General features: G+C 37.2%; 1 protein-coding gene across 8 annotated transcripts in view; it reads left to right on the top strand.

The window, feature by feature from the left end:
• Window positions 1–19,208, top strand: part of CNKSR2 (connector enhancer of kinase suppressor of Ras 2) — a 269,368-nt gene that overhangs the window by 215,202 nt on the left and 34,958 nt on the right. For all 8 annotated transcript variants that reach the window (XM_043458302.1, XM_043458304.1, XM_043458307.1 and 5 more), the window contains 2 exons: window positions 3,196–3,296; window positions 5,817–6,366. In XM_043458302.1, coding sequence (XP_043314237.1) covers window positions 3,196–3,296; window positions 5,817–6,366 — 651 coding nt within the window. The remainder of the gene's footprint in view (window positions 1–3,195; window positions 3,297–5,816; window positions 6,367–19,208) is intronic.

Raw genomic sequence — 19,208 nt, forward strand, 5'->3', positions numbered from 1 at the left:
ATGCTCTAACATGGATCAGAAGCATATTAGACTTCCTACCTTATATGGGATTAGGTCTCACAGTATCCTATACAGTCAACTGCTGCATGCACGTGTCTATGCCACACTTCTATAGAATTGTTTGACATCTGAGTACCATTCTCAGCACTGAAGTTAAACCTGAAACAAAATAAAGCTCTTTGAGAATTGGGAATATTTCAGAAAGATGCAAAGGAATAACTGCCAAATAGTGTTTCTATTTAAATACTCAGTAGCTTAGAAGTGATTCTCTCATTGACTTAAATAAAAGTTTAGTGAATTGCTGTCTTTAACTACAGCAGTATAAAGGATATGAGGATCTTTTTCATTATGCATTATTTCACGTAGAGAAAACAGGGTTACATTGAATCTTGCCAAGATCATAATTTGGCTAATTGTCTGCTAATCCTTTTTCTGTATTTTTCCAGCTCAGATCAAACATTCATGACACATTATTTTTAATCACATGTAAGGTCTTTGTAAAGCTTTAATTACATAAAAATGAATAAAATTCATTGTGTTTCTTTGATAGTTCTAGATGAAAAAGTCAAGTTTTTTCAGATTATCCTTTGTATCAACATGAGAAGTGGAAATTTTCCTCTTCTATTGATGGCACTGTTTATTCATGATTAGTTGCTTGTTAAATTGAATATCACTGCAAGAGACATTAAAAAGTATCCATTCATTCCGTGCTAAATAGAGAGCTAAGAAAAATAAATTAATTTGCTCTTAGAATGAAAATCAGACTGGTTTCAGCCTCTGGGTAGCAGTGTGCTGGTAATTTTCCACACAAACCGAAAAAGGCCTGAATTTTCTGTATGCTCTTCCCTGGCATTATTCTCTCAGAGACACATGGCTTAGTGTATAAAATGAAGTTAATTTACAGAGTGGTATTTCAACCTCTTCTTAGACAACCCGTGAAAAATTTGGTTTGATGGTGCTTCTTTTTTAGTAAACCAAGAATTACATCAAATTTCGAACTAGAATTTTTCCTCATTTATCAAGGAAGGAGGGGTTAGGTCGGGGAGTAGAGAGAGAATCTCCTAAATCTGTCACTTGTAGTGTTAGTCATAGAGATCTTGAGAAAACAGTTATCCTCTCCTTCTCAGTGTGCTGATTGGACCATTTCAGGTGCTAACTCCTTGAGACCCAAAGTCTCAGTGCAAAGGGGAAGGGAAAACCTAGCACAGTCATAGTTTCTGGAAATAGTGGGAAGGATAAGAGCAGGGTGATCTTGGCAGGCCTACTGCTTGGGAGAAGGAGGAGGGATGCTTAGTACCTCTCCCTCCAGCAATAATTTCCCAGTAGTATTCAAGCTCCCACAAAACTACCCAACCGAGGCCCCAGAGCTCCCGAATTCACTTTTCATTGCTGGAACTTGCTACAAGAAAAAAAATTAAGGGCTAAGAAGATGGGAACACCAGGCCTTTATTTCCTGTGTGATCTGGGACAGACTGTCCTAGTGTGCTACCTGCAAATCCACCAGTATTAGGAATCCTAATATTTTTTAGTGCTTTCAAGGTGTAAGGCACTTAAATATGTGCTACCTTACTACCCCACTCATACAACTCTGAAAGGTGGTGTTTATTAGCTCTGTTTTATGGATAACAAAACAGACTCAGAGAGATTAAGTCACCATCACAAGAGCACAGAAATGGCAGTTGGTACAGCCAAACATTGAAGCTGCATCTGCACAAGTGTATAGTCCATGCTTTTCCCACTAGCGTTTACTGGGTCCGTTTCTGGGCAACTACATCAATTCATATTCGGGAGGAGACTTAGTATGCTTCCCATCACCAGTGTGACCCAGTGTAAAAACCAGATATCAAATTTAGGTTAACTAGTCTTTGCTTTTCTTTTACTCAAAGGAGATAATTAAAGCAGGAATAAGATTTTCAGAGACTTTGTCTCCATTGCTAAAGAATTTTTACTAGCAGGGAGGACAGCGGCTTGAAAAATCATGAATATATGTCACATTAAACTCTCTCTTTAATATGTCACATTAAACTAAGTCATACGAAAAAGTCCTTAACCCTTCAAGGTTTAGAACAAGACAATTTCTTAGTTCAAACCCCAGTTTTACTACTTTCTATTTGGCATATAACAAGTCCTCAGTAAATGTTAATTGTACTTATTAATCAGCACCACAAGGAAAATGTATGAAAATATTACAGTATGGGAATTCCTAGATGGAAAAAGGTACCTATAAAAATATGTGCCATGATTTTTCACCTACATCTAAGCCTTCTAGTGGTTCTTTTGTGGTGGAGCTTTTCATAAGAATAAGGAACCTTTTGTTTGGCTGCCTTTTATCATTTGAAATTCATATGGATGATACTTCTAGATTTTTCCTTGTAAACACAAAAAATTAACCCAGCAGTTCTAGGGTGGTTGAAATATTGGTAGAACAGATCTGATGATTGGCCTTTGTGCTGTATTTTACTCGACTAATGTACCTCAGTTTTTCCTCTTCCCTCTTGCCTGAGGTCTGCCAAGACATTTTGTCTAGCGGCTTACATTTTCTACCCTTTTAAGTAGTTCTAGAAGTTTGGAGCTTACAGCCCACATCAGCAGATTTGCCCTTTTGCGTTTGGCAAGAATCAAGGTTTGCCATGTGTTTCCAAGTAGAGGTGGGAGTATGGTGTTATAGAGACTCGTGTCAGCATGACTCTGGAAACAGCGATTGTTAGATAACCAGTGAACTGAAGCCAGAGAAGAGAATTGAGAACATTATTTTGGGAGCTGTTTATATCTGTAGAAATCTCCAGCAATGTATGCATTTCTTCTTTGAGTGTTCATCTTTAAGATAAAATGGTACACCTTTAAGAAACATCATGTAACATAATTCATTCTTTGAAGTTTCAAGTAGTTTGGTCTGGATTATACCCTAAAGGTGATTTGACTTATGCATTGTCTTTTTCGTAACTCCTTAAAACTGCAGCTCTGTGTAATTGCTTGCTTTAAAGGGAGGTGGGAACTGGGTGATTGTACTCTTTCTTTCTCCTCAAATCCCAACTGAAACTAAAAGTTGGTGGACCTGAAGTAGCCAGTGCTGGGGAGCAGTGTGTAGAAGTGGAATTTAAACTTCCTTTTGTTAGCTGGTAGCTGCGTGTTACTGAAAATATGGCTAGACGCTTTTAATGGAATATTGATGTATCCATATGTGTGAATTTTCAGATTACTGGAGTGAGAGTGACAAGGAAGAAGCAGATACTCCATCAACACCTAAACAGGACAGCCCCCCACCCCCCTACGATACATACCCACGGCCTCCCTCTGTAAGTTGCTAATAGTAATGTACTCAATATAGTATTGGATTCTTTGATCTGAAACATCCTTTTTTTATGTTGAAAAACATTGTGTGGTGAATTACTTGTCAGACCTTGGGTTTTTCAGGGGAAGAGAAAACAGGGAGCCTAAAAGCAATAAGGGAGAAACTTTAAGTATACAAAGAATATTTAATCAGGAGAAGCAGTCACCACAGATTCCACACTTATAAATATCTTACCAGTTTTATTAAGAAAACATACCATTTGTGTCAGAGTAGCCTTCATGAAATATCAACAAAAAAAGTTTTTGTGGAAAAAGATATGTAAATTGACCTTATCTGTTCTACAGTAACAAAGTTCATTCCTATGTTCTTTAGAAACAATAGTAACAATTGATATTATATCCGTATTGAACATGTTTTGGTAGGTAGCTTTTCAGATAGCTATGGGATCTGGGTTAATGTCTATGTGTTTATGTGGTACCCTTCTTAAGACTTCTTAAACTTGTGTAAATCATTCTGTGTATAGACTGTACCTTGATTTTTATAACTGTCCCTGATTGTTTTATGCTCATCAGAATTATTGAAAGAGTCTCAATACTGTCCCATGTTAAATACTGTACATTGCATGGTCACAGTACGTAAGAGTCCATTCTGCCTATCTTGGGACTGAGTCTTCCACATAGGAAATGGAAACTGGATTTAGGTGACAATAGCAGCCAACTTAATTCTACTTCTGTGTTACTCCAGGGGATTTTTAACAAGAAAGGTGCTATGCAAGAGGTTGATATAATTCGAGGCCACTTCTCAACCTTGGCTATGCATAAGGATCATCTCTGGAATGTTTTAGAAATGCAGATACTCCGGCCTAATCCAGAGATACTCAATCAATCAGCATATTTGGGACTGCAAACAGCTCACTGGACTGGACTATGAACTTTTTGAGAACAGGGACTCCATTCTATTCATCTATTCATCCCCGTGGCCTAGCACAGCACTGGTACTTATTTATTCGGTGCTCAGTGAATATTTCTGAAATAAATAAATGGAATAAATGGATAAATATTTTGGCTAATGACTGAAAGGGAAGTCACATTTTTAATTGAAATGTTTGATGATAGTGTCCCTTACCTAAGGGAAAAAGAAGAAAAGTAGAAAAAATGCAGAGTTGTATACACGTGTCCGTATACACATTTCCTTAATAAATGCTGCAGTGCAACAGAATGCCAGGATGAACTAAACAAATGAAATAATGAAGTCAGTAACAAGATACAGTTTGTATCATATTTTCCCTCTTTCCCTAAAAAGTCAGGATCTGAATATTCTTTTAAAATATCTGTAGGGACTTCCCTGGTGGTCCAGTGGTTAAAACTCCACACTTCCAATGTAGGAGGCATGGGTTCCATCCCTGCTCGGGGAACTAAGATCCTACATGCTGCATGGCACAGCCAAAAGATAAAAATAAATAAACCTTTAAACATAAAATATTTGTAAACATGAAAGAAAGGGAAACTGCTTGACCAAACTGTTCTTTAATGATAGCAACTTGTGAATTTCAAGAAGGAAACTACACACATTGTTACTAACACGTGGGAGGATAAACTGCCCACAGAAGATACTACTGAACTCCTTTACCCAAAGGGGTAGATGTACTTTCACCTTAGTCAGGCTTTTCCTGGCCACAACTTCAGCCTCAGTCGTAATGACCACATTGAACACCCCTGGCTCCGCCTGCCAGGAAGGGCCTGGGCTGGTCTGTTAGCCTGCAGAGGTGGAGTCCGGCTTCTCCCAGTAGGGCGCCTGCAGGCCTTTTACAGCTTCACTTGGCGCCAGTCCTTCTTGATTGTGCTTTGTGTTCTGACATAGGTTCCCAAGCTTTAAATTCCACTGGTAAAAACATCCCACTTCTCTTTTGTGTTTATGTACTCTGAAGGCTGTGCTCAAGGCAGATGCTAATCCCCATCAGGGTGTAATCTTATCCTTTCTACATTTTAACTCTCTAGAGTGTGCCACAGAACTGACAAGACCATAAGAAAACTTTTCCTTGGCTCCATAGGAGCAGACCGTCACCTTTGAAGAAGAGGAAGGGTTGTGTCTCATTAGAGAGAAGCACCTTATTTTTACGTCCAAAAGCTGTTCTTGCTCTCATCCCCAAACTCTCTAAAATCTGGAAATATGAATTTGGCAACAATTCTTCAGGATCTTTAACACATAGAGATTTTAAAACTTGGGGTTTGTTTTTTAGTTGCTGAATATTTCTTACATAGGCACTCACATTCCCTTATACTTTGATTGTGGTGAAACTTTGCACTAATATGTCACATTTTACACGAGAGCCCAGCATAGCTGTATTTCAATACATCCATGTCTCAGTCTGAAAATTTCAGCTAGGGCCTACCTTTGAAATACGTGAAAAGGTGAGTAGTCATTCACTCAGAGTAAATAATGCCTGCTGGGAATCAAAGGTGTTCCTTGGTGATAAGAGTGGTCTGTTACTTCTGGGAGACTGATCAGAGTCTCCTTTCCACAGATGAGCTGTGCCAGTCCTTATGTGGAAGCGAAACACAGCCGGCTGTCCTCCACAGAGACCTCCCAGTCGCAATCCTCCCATGAGGAGTTTCGCCAGGAAGTGACTGGGAGCAGTGTGGTGTCCCCCATTCGCAAGACAGCCAGTCAGCGGCGCTCCTGGCAGGATTTAATCGAGACGCCCCTGACAAGCTCAGGATTACACTATCTTCAGACTCTGCCTCTGGAGGACTCTGTCTTCTCTGACTCGGCGGCCATCTCCCCCGAGCACAGGCGGCAGTCCACCCTGCCGACGCAGAAGTGCCACCTTCAGGATCACTATGGGCCGTACCCCTTAGCTGAGAGCGAGCGGATGCAAGTGTTAAATGGAAACGGGGGCAAGCCTCGAAGTTTCACCCTGCCACGAGATAGCGGGTTCAACCACTGCTGTCTGAATGCGCCGGTTAGTGCCTGTGACCCGCAGGATGACGTGCAGCCCACAGAGGTGGAGGAAGAGGAGGAGGAGGAGGAGGAGGAGGAAGGGGAGGCAGCAGGGGAAAACATAGGAGACAAAAGTAAGTATGTCGATGGAGATTCTTAGCCTGTACACACAGATTCCTAACCTTTTCAAACTTCTTATTTTAAGAAAACAGAATTTTGTTTCCCCTTTTTCTTAAAATAACTGTCTTGCTGCATAGGAAGTTAGGTATCCCTTGGTGTCCTACCTTCAGAACTTGAATAACTTGGGGGGGGGAAAGATGAGTAGTGAAGCCTATATCTCAGGACACTCACAGCTAGAAGAAATAATTTATTTTCTCCAGTTACGCATTTGCCTTTTAAGGTTGATGGCATTCGTTCTTCTTCCTCCTCTTACCTACTTACTTTCTTCTCACTCACACGCATCATCCCTTTGGTCCACAGCTGTTGCCCTCTGAGTTTGGGTTAAGAAGCTATAAATGCTTCAAGCAGGTGTTAGCAGGACCTTGGTTGAATAAGTAGTAAATACACAAAAAATACACACACTCATACATATACATACATACATATGTAACTTCCCTTTTCACTATTAGAAGACTGAAAGGAAAAATCCAAAAGAATTGTTTGAAGTAGAAATTTTACATAGCATTTCTGTCAACTCCAAACAGCAGAATCTGTTTCTAGAAACCAATTTGCCAAAAGCATCCATGTACTTGCCTGATATGTATGTTGATTGCAAAGCTCAATGTATGTGAATCAACTCCTGAGAGAGAGAAGTCATTTAAGCAACCCTCTGTCTTATTGGCATTAAAAATTCCACAACCCAGGTTCAGTCCCTGGTCTGGGAAATGAGATCCTACAAGCCGCCTTATGTGCCCCCCCTCAAAAAAAAAGTAGGTAAATAAATTAATATGTTTACTAGTTACCAAGACTTGAATGTAAAATACCGAAGAAATAGTATAAAATCTCTTTATTCAAAATGAAATATTAAATAAATAAATAAATGAAATATGGGCCAGTTAGTGCAGATGACCCAAGCCAGTGTTGATGAAACCAGTTACTGTTTTAGTCCCATGAGGGCATTAGACTTCTCTTTTTAAAGGATACCAACAGACTGTGTCCTTCAGCCCATTTCATGACATATATGAGACTTCGATTAAAGGATATATTAGTGTAAGATCATCACAACTGAAAAAACAACTCAAAGCTCACAGGTTACCAACAGGTCAGGAACCTCATATCAATTTCAAGTTTGGCTTATTTAAAGTGAGGGTTACTTTGGAGATTATTGACAAGAAAATTTAGTGGACCTCTTCTACTATCAAAATATGAGTTGCTTACAATAAAATTCACATGTTAAAGCAGTTTCCATATAAAGTATGTTGTAGTCATAATCTCCATGAGGACCATTATAAAAGGTATACTGTTGGTTCAGGAAAGTTGATTACCTGCCAAGCTCTCATAATGACATTCACATCTATTAGAAATTATAGAAGAGTCTTGTGGAAGAAAGATCTAGAAACCGTGTTAGGCCTCTGTAGGAGTGCTGGCAAGCACGATCATACATTTTTAATGTTAGGATGATTAATGAGTTATTTTCTAAAACTTAACTAAAGATAAGTTAGAAACCTCATTTTGACTATTGTCCAGGTACTACATAACTGCTGCAACTAAGTATGGGAGGTTTATTCAGTATTTTAAAAATCATTAGGGAAAATACTTCATCTCTGCCATTTTCAAATAAATTGTGTTGAAATTAGGCACAGCCCTCTGAAATAGAGAATCCTGTTCACAACACATTCCTTCATTGCCATACGTAGAAGTCTTTGAAGCTGTCTTTTTCTGTTAAGCTAGATACTTAGCACTTGCTCCTGGTCATTGCGTAGGGAGTACTAGATTGGAGAATATGTGTCCTAGGACCTGAAAGGCAAAGCTAGGCCTTTGCTTGCCCTTCCTTCAGGCTCCACTAGGCTACAGAGCATCTCTAGTTAGATGATGTTGGATTATTTTTTCTATTGTCAGTTTTTTGCTGTTTTGTTGATTAAATGTATTTTTAGCAATACAGATGCACTCCAAGTGGATGGGTTTTTTCTTCAGGTTCCCAAGTGGGTCAAGTAGGCAGTTACTCAGTACTTTCCATCTTTTTCAGCAGGCTTTCTCTTTGTGGAATGATTGCAATAAGGGAGAACAGCCCTAGGAAATGTGTAGGTAAACTTGGTATTGCGTATGTTGCCTTTACAGTTTAATATGGTGGAGCAGCTTGGGCTATTGCATTCAGGTCTGTTTCACCAAAGGTGGCCGTGCACTGTCTTGCAAAGCCCCATCTATTTCTGGGTATTTTTCTGTAAATCTTGCCACTTGATGTCTCAGTGTCCTTTAAACCATTCTCATCAGGGCAGTATGCTTCATGCTTGCCTAGAAGATTAATGATGGTTTTTCTGCATTACTGTTTCTAATATTGAGAAGCGTACGATTTGATGAACACTTCATTTGGGAAACATCAGCTATAAACAATCAGTGTTTTCAAAAGAATCTTTAATGTCTAGTTAAAGGGAGTGTCTTATTCATGACTGCTCTAAGTTGGCCATTAGGAATAAGTATTTTGGGCTGCTTATTCAAATCAGGCTGCTTGGTGTTATGTCAACAGAGTCAAAATTATACACGGGAAAGAAGCTGTGGCCATCCCATCAGCCTCAGACTTCTAGCCCTCCACACGGAGCGCTCACGATGCTACCACTCGGGCCAGCAGGCTACCGTGCTTGTTAGAATCAAAGGCTAGCAGCAGTGTGTTACTAACTGTCCTGCTCAAGGCCAGCATGCGTTGTGACCTACTAAAGTGAATTTGCGCTAATGAAGTACAGACCTGCAGAGGAAGTAAGTTTCATGTCTCTAGCTTCAAACTTTTTTCTCAGTCTGCCAAGAAATTAAAAATAGGAAATATCAGGCAAGTGAACAGAAGGAGCCATGGGAGAAAATGTTAAAATACAGCCTATCTTCAGCTTTAAGGATTAAGAATTATGTCACCACAACCTAGATGGGTGGGATGAGGTGGGAAGTGGGAGGGAGGCGACATACATATACCTGTAGTTGATTCATGTTGATGTATGGCAGAAACCAACACAACACTGTAAAGGTACTATCCTTCAATTAAAAATAAATAAACTTTTACAAAAGAATTATGTCATCAACCAAACCCCTTTCATGATCTATATCATGTAGTGCGTATGAGTTTACAGAGCAATTTAAGAAGCAAGATATACCTACATCTGTTACCTGAATGGTTTTTTTCATTTTCTTTGTACATGTAGAATTTGGCCCTGCTTGGGAGGTGTAAATTTAGTCTCCTTTGGAGCATACTTCTTAGAGCATACTTCAATCTGTGTTCTCATGGTTGAACTACCTTTTGTCTTATTTTGAAATTCAGTTCTTTAACTGAGTCACACTGTGATTTTTCTCAGGTTGAACTCATTTTAGTCTAAATGGATGGTACTAAAAGTACACAGATGAGACCTGTCTTGTTTTCCTTTGACTGAAAAGTCAGCTTGCATATTAATTATCCTGACCTACTTCACTGGCATTTGGGAGAAGACAACTAATTTCCTATTATCCCAATTAGCACTTTGGAATCTTACTGAGGTGTAGGCCTTATAATACCTCAGTGAAATTAAGTTATAAATTATATCAGCCTATGCAGCTTTCAAGGAGTATTAATCATAAAATTGTGAGACAAAATATAAAGATATAATATTCTTTATTCAGAAATCATCTGCCGTAACACTAAAATATGGTTTTGGTTAATACAGCTTAAGTCTGCTTCTAATAGCTCTCTTCCCCTTGCCATACTGTGTAGTTTAGTTTAGTTTAGTAGGTTTTTGAAAGCTTTATCCCTTAATCCTGCTGATTTCCCTCTTGGCAGTTAAAAGAGCACTCTTTATCAGCCATACATTTTTGGTGCCTCCAGGTACTCAATGAAGTTATAATGTGCTCTTTTTCATTGTCCTAGAGATAACCTATCAGCATTCATATTTACACATTTATTAGTTTATTTAGGAATCTAAAGCAAAACCTAGGGTTTTCTGTGTTTTTTTTTCTTAGCAGGGATGAGAGTTGTGATGGATAAAATGTTACCTACTAGCTACAATACCTATCAGGTTATCTAGCTAGGATATTTATTGATGCTTTCAAAATGAGATCTGCCAAGAAGTGTGCTTTAAAGTTGTTGTTGTTTTTTTTTCTAACAGCCATTGCACACCATCGGTAACTTAAGAGCTGTACAAAATGTGCAGCTCAGTGCCTTAATATCTTAAATAATCTAGGCAGAGAGACTAGATAATGACTACTAATATCATGCAGAAGAAGATAGATTAATCCTCTTCAATCATTTTGAGAGTCCTGAAGTAATTTCCTGAAGAGTTTCTAAATGCTATGAATTTTATTTTTAAGAACATTCAGGTAAGAAGTATATGGACAAGGGGAAGATATTCTCAGAATAGGAAATTGTGTTAAAGGGAAAAAAAGGAGCAAGTTGAAAATAAAAATGTTGCAGTACGTTTTACTGGTTTATTTATTGTCAAGATAAATTATGCTCAAGCACAAAGAGTTTGGGAGAGCATAATCATCAATAATAAATTACAGTTCAGGTCTAAAGGGAATAGATGGAAAAGATATACAAGCAATGTGTAAAAAGACATGTACCAAAAAGTCAGAGAAAGAATAGTAGAGAACCTTAAAAATGTCACTTTTGTGAAGTTCAAGGGCACCATTCTTGGCTGGTTATGTAACACATAGATATTGAAAAAACAAAAACGGGACTTCCCTGGTGGTCCAGTGGTTAAGAATCTGCCTTCCAACACAGGGGAGGTGGGTTCGATCCCTAATCAGGGAACTAAGATCCCACATGCTCCAACGAAGATCTGACACAGCCATAAATAAATAAATATTAAAAACAAAAGAAAACTCTAGAAAGCAAAAGCAAATATTCTCTTAATACTGTACTATCTGATTTTGAAGAAAGACTATTAGGGAGACATAAACACTAAAGATTGGATATAAAGTATAATGTAGCTATGATTCTGGTATTAGTTATAGGTTGAATTTTTAATCACACCTCCCTCATTTTTTTGGTTTAAATAATGGGGGAAAGCTAATTATCTTAACTTACTGAAAGTTCAGAGATGGAGTTGTTCTGGAATAAATGTCATGGCACTGTAATGTCAAGATTCAGCTAACTTTTCTGTAGTGCCAACAACTCTGAGCATCACTTTTCTTAAGATAGCATCCAAAGATCAGACCCTATTCTTGGTACTTTTTGTAAAATCAAAACTTCCTAGATCCTTCCAGCAGACTTAGCCCTAGATTTCACTGGCCAAGATTGCATCACATGCCCCTGCCTAAATAGCAAGGGAAATGAAATGATTATGAGTTTAGACTAACCTTGATTTTTAAGATCGTAAAGAAAAGGAGTGTACCAAACTGTCTGTCATTACTATCTACTGATACATGAGCCTCTGTACTATTATGTGTATCATCAAATATATTTGTTCCAGTAGTGTTTCACCCTTTCAGTGTATATATACAAACACACACCCCAGATCTCATCACATCATTTGAAAGTCTTGACCGTAATAAAATGTTAAATATCAGAAAAAGGATGTATATTACATAAACCTTGAAAATATAACAAGTTAGATATGTAGTTGACCTTTGAAATAAATAAGCATGTTTTCCTATGAACACTGAGTGACCAAAGGCTAGAATACAGTCTCTGGAGACATTCCTCAGTTGCCATCTTTGCTTTGTCACTTTACCACTTCCAAGTGGTATGACTGATCAAGTTATTTAACACCTCTAGACCTCAATTGTTAGATGATGTGGTAACAGTTCCTACCTTTTGAGGTTATATGAGGATCGAATGAGGTAATGCCAGAAAGCACTTAGTTTCCATTTTTGACACACTGTAAGTCTATCCAATAAATGTTTTATAATTATGTAATTTATGTAGATTTCATGCAGATTTGGATTTAAGCAAAGAGGGCAATTACAATACTTAAATAGTGAATTAGTCCTGGCAAACCTCACTAAATAACATTTACCTGACTACATGACCTAACTTTGTTCAGTTCCAGCTATTGAGTTGAATCATATGAATTGCTGTTTTTGTAGGTCAAAATGATGAAGTATCAGCAATTTTGTATATTTCAACACAATATGTTAGCTGTGCTCTAGGAGCTAAAATAGAAATGTCCCTCATTTCACATTCTTATCAGTCACTCTTCCTTTCCTTTTTGACTTTGGACATTTGGGAACTCAAAAGAAACTTTGTATTCCAAATAGAAGTTACTTCATATATATTTGGGCTTTCCTGGTGACTCAGATGGAAAAGAATCTGCCTGCAATGCGGGAAGACCTGGGTTCGATCCCTGGGTCAGGAAGACCCCCTGGCGAAGGGAATGGCTACCCACTCCAGTAGGCTACATTCCACAAGGTCACAAAGGGTTGGACAACTGAGCACCACTTTCACACTTTCACTTTTTTTTTCATATATATTTACTGAAATATTTGTTTATAGATCTTGCCATTCAGGTTCAGATATTTTCCCCTAAGAGAGTTATACCCTAACAACCCAGTCTGACCCAGATGTCCCTTCCCTGCCCCCGTCACCACCATTTATCCTTGGTTGTGCTACCCAGTTTTATATTCTTCACAGTTTTATCAGTTTGAATATAATATCAAATACTGTTAGCTGATTTATTTTCCATCTCTACCCAACAGTGGATAAATTTCTAAAGAGAAGGGATTTTATTCTTGTCTTGTATACCCAGTGCCCAAAACAGTATATGGCCCATAGTAGGCCAGGCACTATTGGATAAATAAGTGAATGAATGAATAATTGTAACCCTTCTATCACTAATTCTTTCCCATTTTATTATATAGTAGTTAAAGCTAAATTTATTTTTTATTCATTGTGTGACAGAAAGTCATTACAAAATTCTTTATTTTGGGTATCTTGTAAAGGGAAGGGCGTACTGCATGTGTTCAGCCTACCTTCTTCATGCTGGGCACCACAAAGCTAGAATACTAATAACTAAAATTACTGCTCTTTCTATTGATATTATAGCTCATTTATAGTCACTTTCTCTATGTTGACATCCATCTTCTTCCTGTTTTACTCTCATTTCAAAGATGAAGGCCGCAAAAAGATGACATATTACATAAGCAATTTATTGTTAGAAACGAGATCTTTCAGCACCCATTGGTAGTTGATTTTTCTACCAAAATCTGCTGCCTCCCTCAGAAGTCACCCAACACCTAACTTCGTCTGATTCATTCGTAAAATGTGTTGAAATTGCAACTTGTACTTTAGCAAATAGCCAATAGCCTGCATCAGCCAGGAAAATATTCTCAGAAGTTTCATACTAAGTAATGAAGCCAGATTCAATTGGCTAAAGAATGAATTCTAGATGCTGCAGTCATAGCAGCAGAAGATGTGGACAGAGAAGAGTTAAAGCTCACATACAAGAATGACAACCCGTCACCTGTATTCCAAAGACTAGTTATGATTTACAGTTTGTTTTCCCAAGAAAGATGATGCAGTTCAGCCACACTGCTAGTTGTTACTATTTTCACACACCAAAAGGCAATCCCCTTTCTTCAGATTAGTGGTAGCATATAGTCAGTTTCTCAGTAGAATTTGTTCTAGCTTATTTTATGAGAAGCTGTTCTAAGTTTAAACTCCTTTTATCTGGGTCGCCCTTGCCAAAGCTGAAGGTCACAAATGCTCCTTTTTTCCCCCTCTGTATATGAAGTCTACCTCCTATGGTTACCAACTATTGGAAGATAAAGATTAAGACCTAATAGGGATACACTATAAAACATGCATTGGAAGTTTTTAAACTTTCCTGCATGTTTTTCTTTTATTGTTTTCTTGAAAAGTAGTAACTTACTTGTTGCTAGATAAATAAACAAATTAAAATATAATGATAAATGTATCATTATGACACAAATGTATCAAATGATAAATGGTAAAGTAAAAAGCAACCCTCTCTCCTTACTCTCCAGAGGTAACTTCTTTAAAAGTTAAAGCTTTAAAAATTCTTGTATGAATTTGTTTTTCTCGTATATCTTTTTCCTGTAACTCAGTGTGAGTAGGGAGGGATGATATGGTTTAGTTGGTTTCAAGTTAGTGTATTTCCTCAGAAATTTTTTTTGATGTGATCTTAGTTTGTAATATAAACAGTAGTCTTATGTAATTACTTACATACCACCTCACAACCCAGCCACAATCCCAGCATATATCACCCTAGAAAATGCAGCAGTTACCTATTGACTATTTCAAAAATGATGGAAGGAGCTGGAAGAAATGACAATGGCTGTACATTCATGCTTACGCCTCACACACACACACTCAGAGTGGTGTGTCACTCCTTGCCTACCTGCCCAGTGCCTTAATGCTGTATGACTTTTTCCCACCCTTCTTTACAGGGGTCTTCCCGTAATGTCAGCTTATCCCAAATATCTGTGATGAAAACAGCTAAGCCAGAGCCAAGTAGCTAATACATAGCAAGTCTAGCCTTCAAAGCCAGAACTCAGAGATGGACTTCAGAACCACTGTGTCTGGTGGTCAGTTTTCTCACCTGTGACTTTGGCTTTAACCTTTTTACTAAACCATCTCCCTTACTTCTTTTTCCCAGTGTTCTCACAAATTCCCTCCTTCTGGCCTCTCAAACTTTCTTATGTTTAGTCATATGCACTTTAGCCCTAATAGTTGGTCCTAATAGCTCGATCTTTTACACTCTGAAATTTTATCTTTAATGTGAAAATACTCACTAATATGACATTCAATAAGGGAAAAATTACCTATCATTATATATCTTAAATGCAGAAGTGGCAATTGGTCATTAAAAATATATTAATATTTAAACCTCATCCTTGAGAATTGTAGAAGGTTATTGTCTCTGGTATGTAATTTGACAATTTCATATATATTTGTTTCTATTACAACCACAAAATTTGCCAATAAGATCAATTTTCTAGGTTATCTCACAGAAATTATAGAATGTTTGAAAATAAGAGTGATAGTTATTAAGATTCATTTCATAGATATAAATTCTTTAACATTCTTAATCTCAGATTCCCTAATATTTCAATATCTAAATTCAGCCTACTAAAATGTAAACTAAACCTATGTATTGTATTTTTGCTTTGCTGTATCAATATATAGTCTATTTAGTTCTAAGTATGTATTTATTCATTCATTCAACAAACATTTACTGTTTGTTTATTACAAGCCAGGCACTATGTTAAGCATATATCTAACTCTTTCGTAAGTCTACTTACAACAAAAGTTTGTAAATTATTTTTGAAAAAGAAGAGAAATCTTTCTGATAGCATGAAACAGAGCAAATAATTCAAAGTATTCAGCCTCCTTGTTACACTGTGCCAATAATTACCCTAATAACCAATTGATAATATAAAAATGATCCTTTGAGAGAGACTGCAAGGTATTCTTTGTTCATTTTAAGGTACTTATCACTTATGCAAAATTTATAAAGCTGGTTAGGGTCAAATAAGATCACTCTTAAGCTATTTCTCATTTGGCTCATTCCTTAAACATTATGGTTGGGGAAAATACTTCTTGGTTACTCAGATATGCTGATTAACTGAAACCAGATGTCTAGAACTTCTCATTGATTTCTATAAAATTAGGAATTTTTTCTCAATCAAAGAAATATTAATCTATGGTCAGTATGATATATAGGCCATGATACTACACTAACATCATACTATACTGACCACAAGGTAAATATTACTTTGATGATTGAGAAGATGGCTTCCCAATTTTATAGTACAACTAATATGGAATTTGATCATCAGAAAAGCCTACCATTGACAGAGTACCAAATACAGAAAATTATACTATATTTTGAATGTCCATTTTAGGGAAATTTGAACCTTTTTAAACAGAATTTTTCTCTTTCTTCCACCTTTATAACCCCATATCTTCCATGATTTTGAATCTGGTATATTTATTGTGCTTTTTCTCTTCTGATAAATGATCTGTAGGCTTTATTGACTTAATACCTAAGATCTATTCATTTAAGACCAGAATTTTCTCATCCATGACATTATTGCTTCCTTTCTTTTAATATTTTTCTTAAATTGTTGTTGTTGTTGCCCTAATTTTGAGTCTATTCTATAACCTTATGAAATGGGTATTTTAAAGCACTCACTTTAGGATTCTTGGTGAGAGAAAATAGCCCATAACTTCAGCACCGCTAAACTTAAACTTTACCTTTTTTCCTCTAGCATTTCTGCTGTTTTCTCCTTGTTCTTTAACAATGTCAACAGACAGGGGTTTTCATGCCTTTTCTATAAAGAACAGGGAGGAAGGACAGCTTGGAATCTGTGTGGCTTCAACACAACCCACTGCCAACTCTGACAGTAAGCCCCACCCCTCACTTTGTATTCTATTCTCTGATACCCTATGTGGTTGCTGGGCAGCCATCTCTTGATTTAGCATCCTGGATTCTAAGATTCATGATCATCTTTTATTAACCTAATTAGAAGGATTGTGCCTCAGCACTGGAGGTTGAAAAGATGTTTACAATTACAAAAATAATTCTGTACAAATGTTGAATATCTTTGCTGAATAATTAAGTGAAAAGTTAGCCATAACTTTGAAATCTTCTTTAGTTAAGTAACACTTTTTTTTTTTAATTTGTGTTGCTGTAAAGTGTCTCTCTGGTAAATACTATAGAACCCATTTTAAATGTTTTATATTAAGGTAAGGAATTCATTTAATAATAGATAAGTTTTTTATTGGAGGAGGCATATAACAAGTGCCATGCTGTATGTAAATATGCATAATAATTAGCTATCTCACCATAGAAATTAGAGTTTTAAATATCCATTCTCCCACCCAATATGGAAATATCTTTATACACTTGATGAATTTCATTGAGTCTCTGCTTGAATATTTTAGGGACTTAGAGCTTACTGCCCCCAAAGACAGGGCATTCCATGTTGGACAGCTATAGTTTAAAAGGTCTTCCTGGTAGTGATATAAAAGCTGACTTCTTATAAATTTCTACTCATTGTGGGTCTTGACATTGAAAATCAGAAAAATACTGAAAGGCTGACATGTTGAAGACAGATGAATGATCTTTAAGATTCCAGAGAACATAATAGATGCACGGAGGGTGATTTTAGATTGATATGAAGGAAAACATTCCAATAATTGCATTTGCCCATAAGTGGAATAACTGATCTTTTTCCATTTAGAGGATTCCTCCGTACCCTGTGTTTAAGAAGGAACCAAAAACCAGCTACCAGTCAGGGCTTCCAGAGTCAGTGGGACAACTAAATGTGATGGCTTCTTCTAACTCTAAGATTCTATGGTTCTCTTCAGCATAATGGCCTCACATTTGCTCTCTTGTGTGTCTGCACATTGTACATGTCCCAAAGTGTACAGTGGAATTGTGTTATTGGACATTATTTGTGTTGCCTCATCTCTGAGCTGAATGCATATAATCCCCTTAACTTTATAACCTGTGACGTAAGTTCTGGATGACTCACAATGCCGGTAACCCGCATCTGTCTGCCTTGTTTCTTCTTAGTGTTTCCCTGCTGTGTGTACTGGAACTGTTACAGCAATCTAGACGTGGTATTTTTGTGGGCACGATTATATTAGTTTCACCTACTCACTGTCGATTCATATGATGCTCTTATGTCAAGTAGCATCCCCAAACTTATTTACTTTATTTTTAACCTAAATGCAGCTATTTATTTTTCTTTCTATTAAAGTTTTAACTTTTCATCTTTTCACCCAGCAATATTCAATCCTGTTAAGAAAGTTTGGACTTTCAGTTTTATAATCTATGGTACTAATCATTCCTCCTGTTGTTGAATAAACCTCCAAGGTTCCAAGTATCCTTTCTATGTTTTTAAATGCTTCACTGAATAAGGAAACACGCAAAACATTTTAAAGAAGAAAGGAGCAAGGACATAGCTGTGAGGCATTCAAACTGAAATTTTATATGTGCTAATTTCATTCAGTCATTCAATATCCTTATTTGGCGCCAGCTAATTATTAGTAATATCACTCAGTCCATATTACAGCAAAATTATCAGTCCATATTATCATGCAAAGCTTCATCAAATGCAAGGCACACTGCCCTTGGCTTTCCACCTGTCTCCCAACCCGCTAGAGATACTGTTTGGGGCAGAGGGGGGGGAGGAGCCAGTTAAAAATGTTTCATATTTATTGAATGCATGTTGGTCATTCAACTGAAACTAAAAAATGAAACTCCTCCCACTAATACTCTATTCTAAAACTTTATCATGTATCTATATCAGGTTGATCACTGTGTTCTCTGAAGAACCCATGCAAAGTTTTGTTTATTTGTTTATTTTTTTTTATTTTTTTTATTTTTATTTTTATTTATTTATTTATTTATTTTATTAGTTGGAGGCTAATTACTTCACAACATTTCAGTGGGTTTTGTCATACATTGATATGAATCAGCCATAGATTTACACGTATTCCCCCTCCCGATCCCCCCTCCCACCTCCCTCTCCACCCGATTCCTCTGGGTCTTCCCAGTGCACCAGGCCCGAGTACTTGTCTCATGCATCCCACCTGGGCTGGTGACCTGTTTCACCATAGATAATATACATGCTGTTCTTTCGAAACATCCCACCCTCCCCTTCTCCCACAGAGTTCAAAAGTCTGTTCTGTACTTCTGTGTCTCTTTTTCTGTTTTGCATATAGGGTTGTCGTTACCATCTTTCTAAACTCCATATATATGTGTTAGTATGCTGTAATGTTCTTTATCTTTCTGGCTTACTTCACTCTGTATAATGGGCTCCTGTATAAGAGAATTTTCTCTTTAAACAATGTCTTAGGCAATCTGATGGCGACCCTAAGATAAATTCCAAAATT

This window comes from Cervus canadensis, chromosome X, assembly GCF_019320065.1.
Source record: "Cervus canadensis isolate Bull #8, Minnesota chromosome X, ASM1932006v1, whole genome shotgun sequence".
In the NCBI taxonomy this organism is placed as follows: Eukaryota; Metazoa; Chordata; class Mammalia; order Artiodactyla; family Cervidae; genus Cervus; species Cervus canadensis.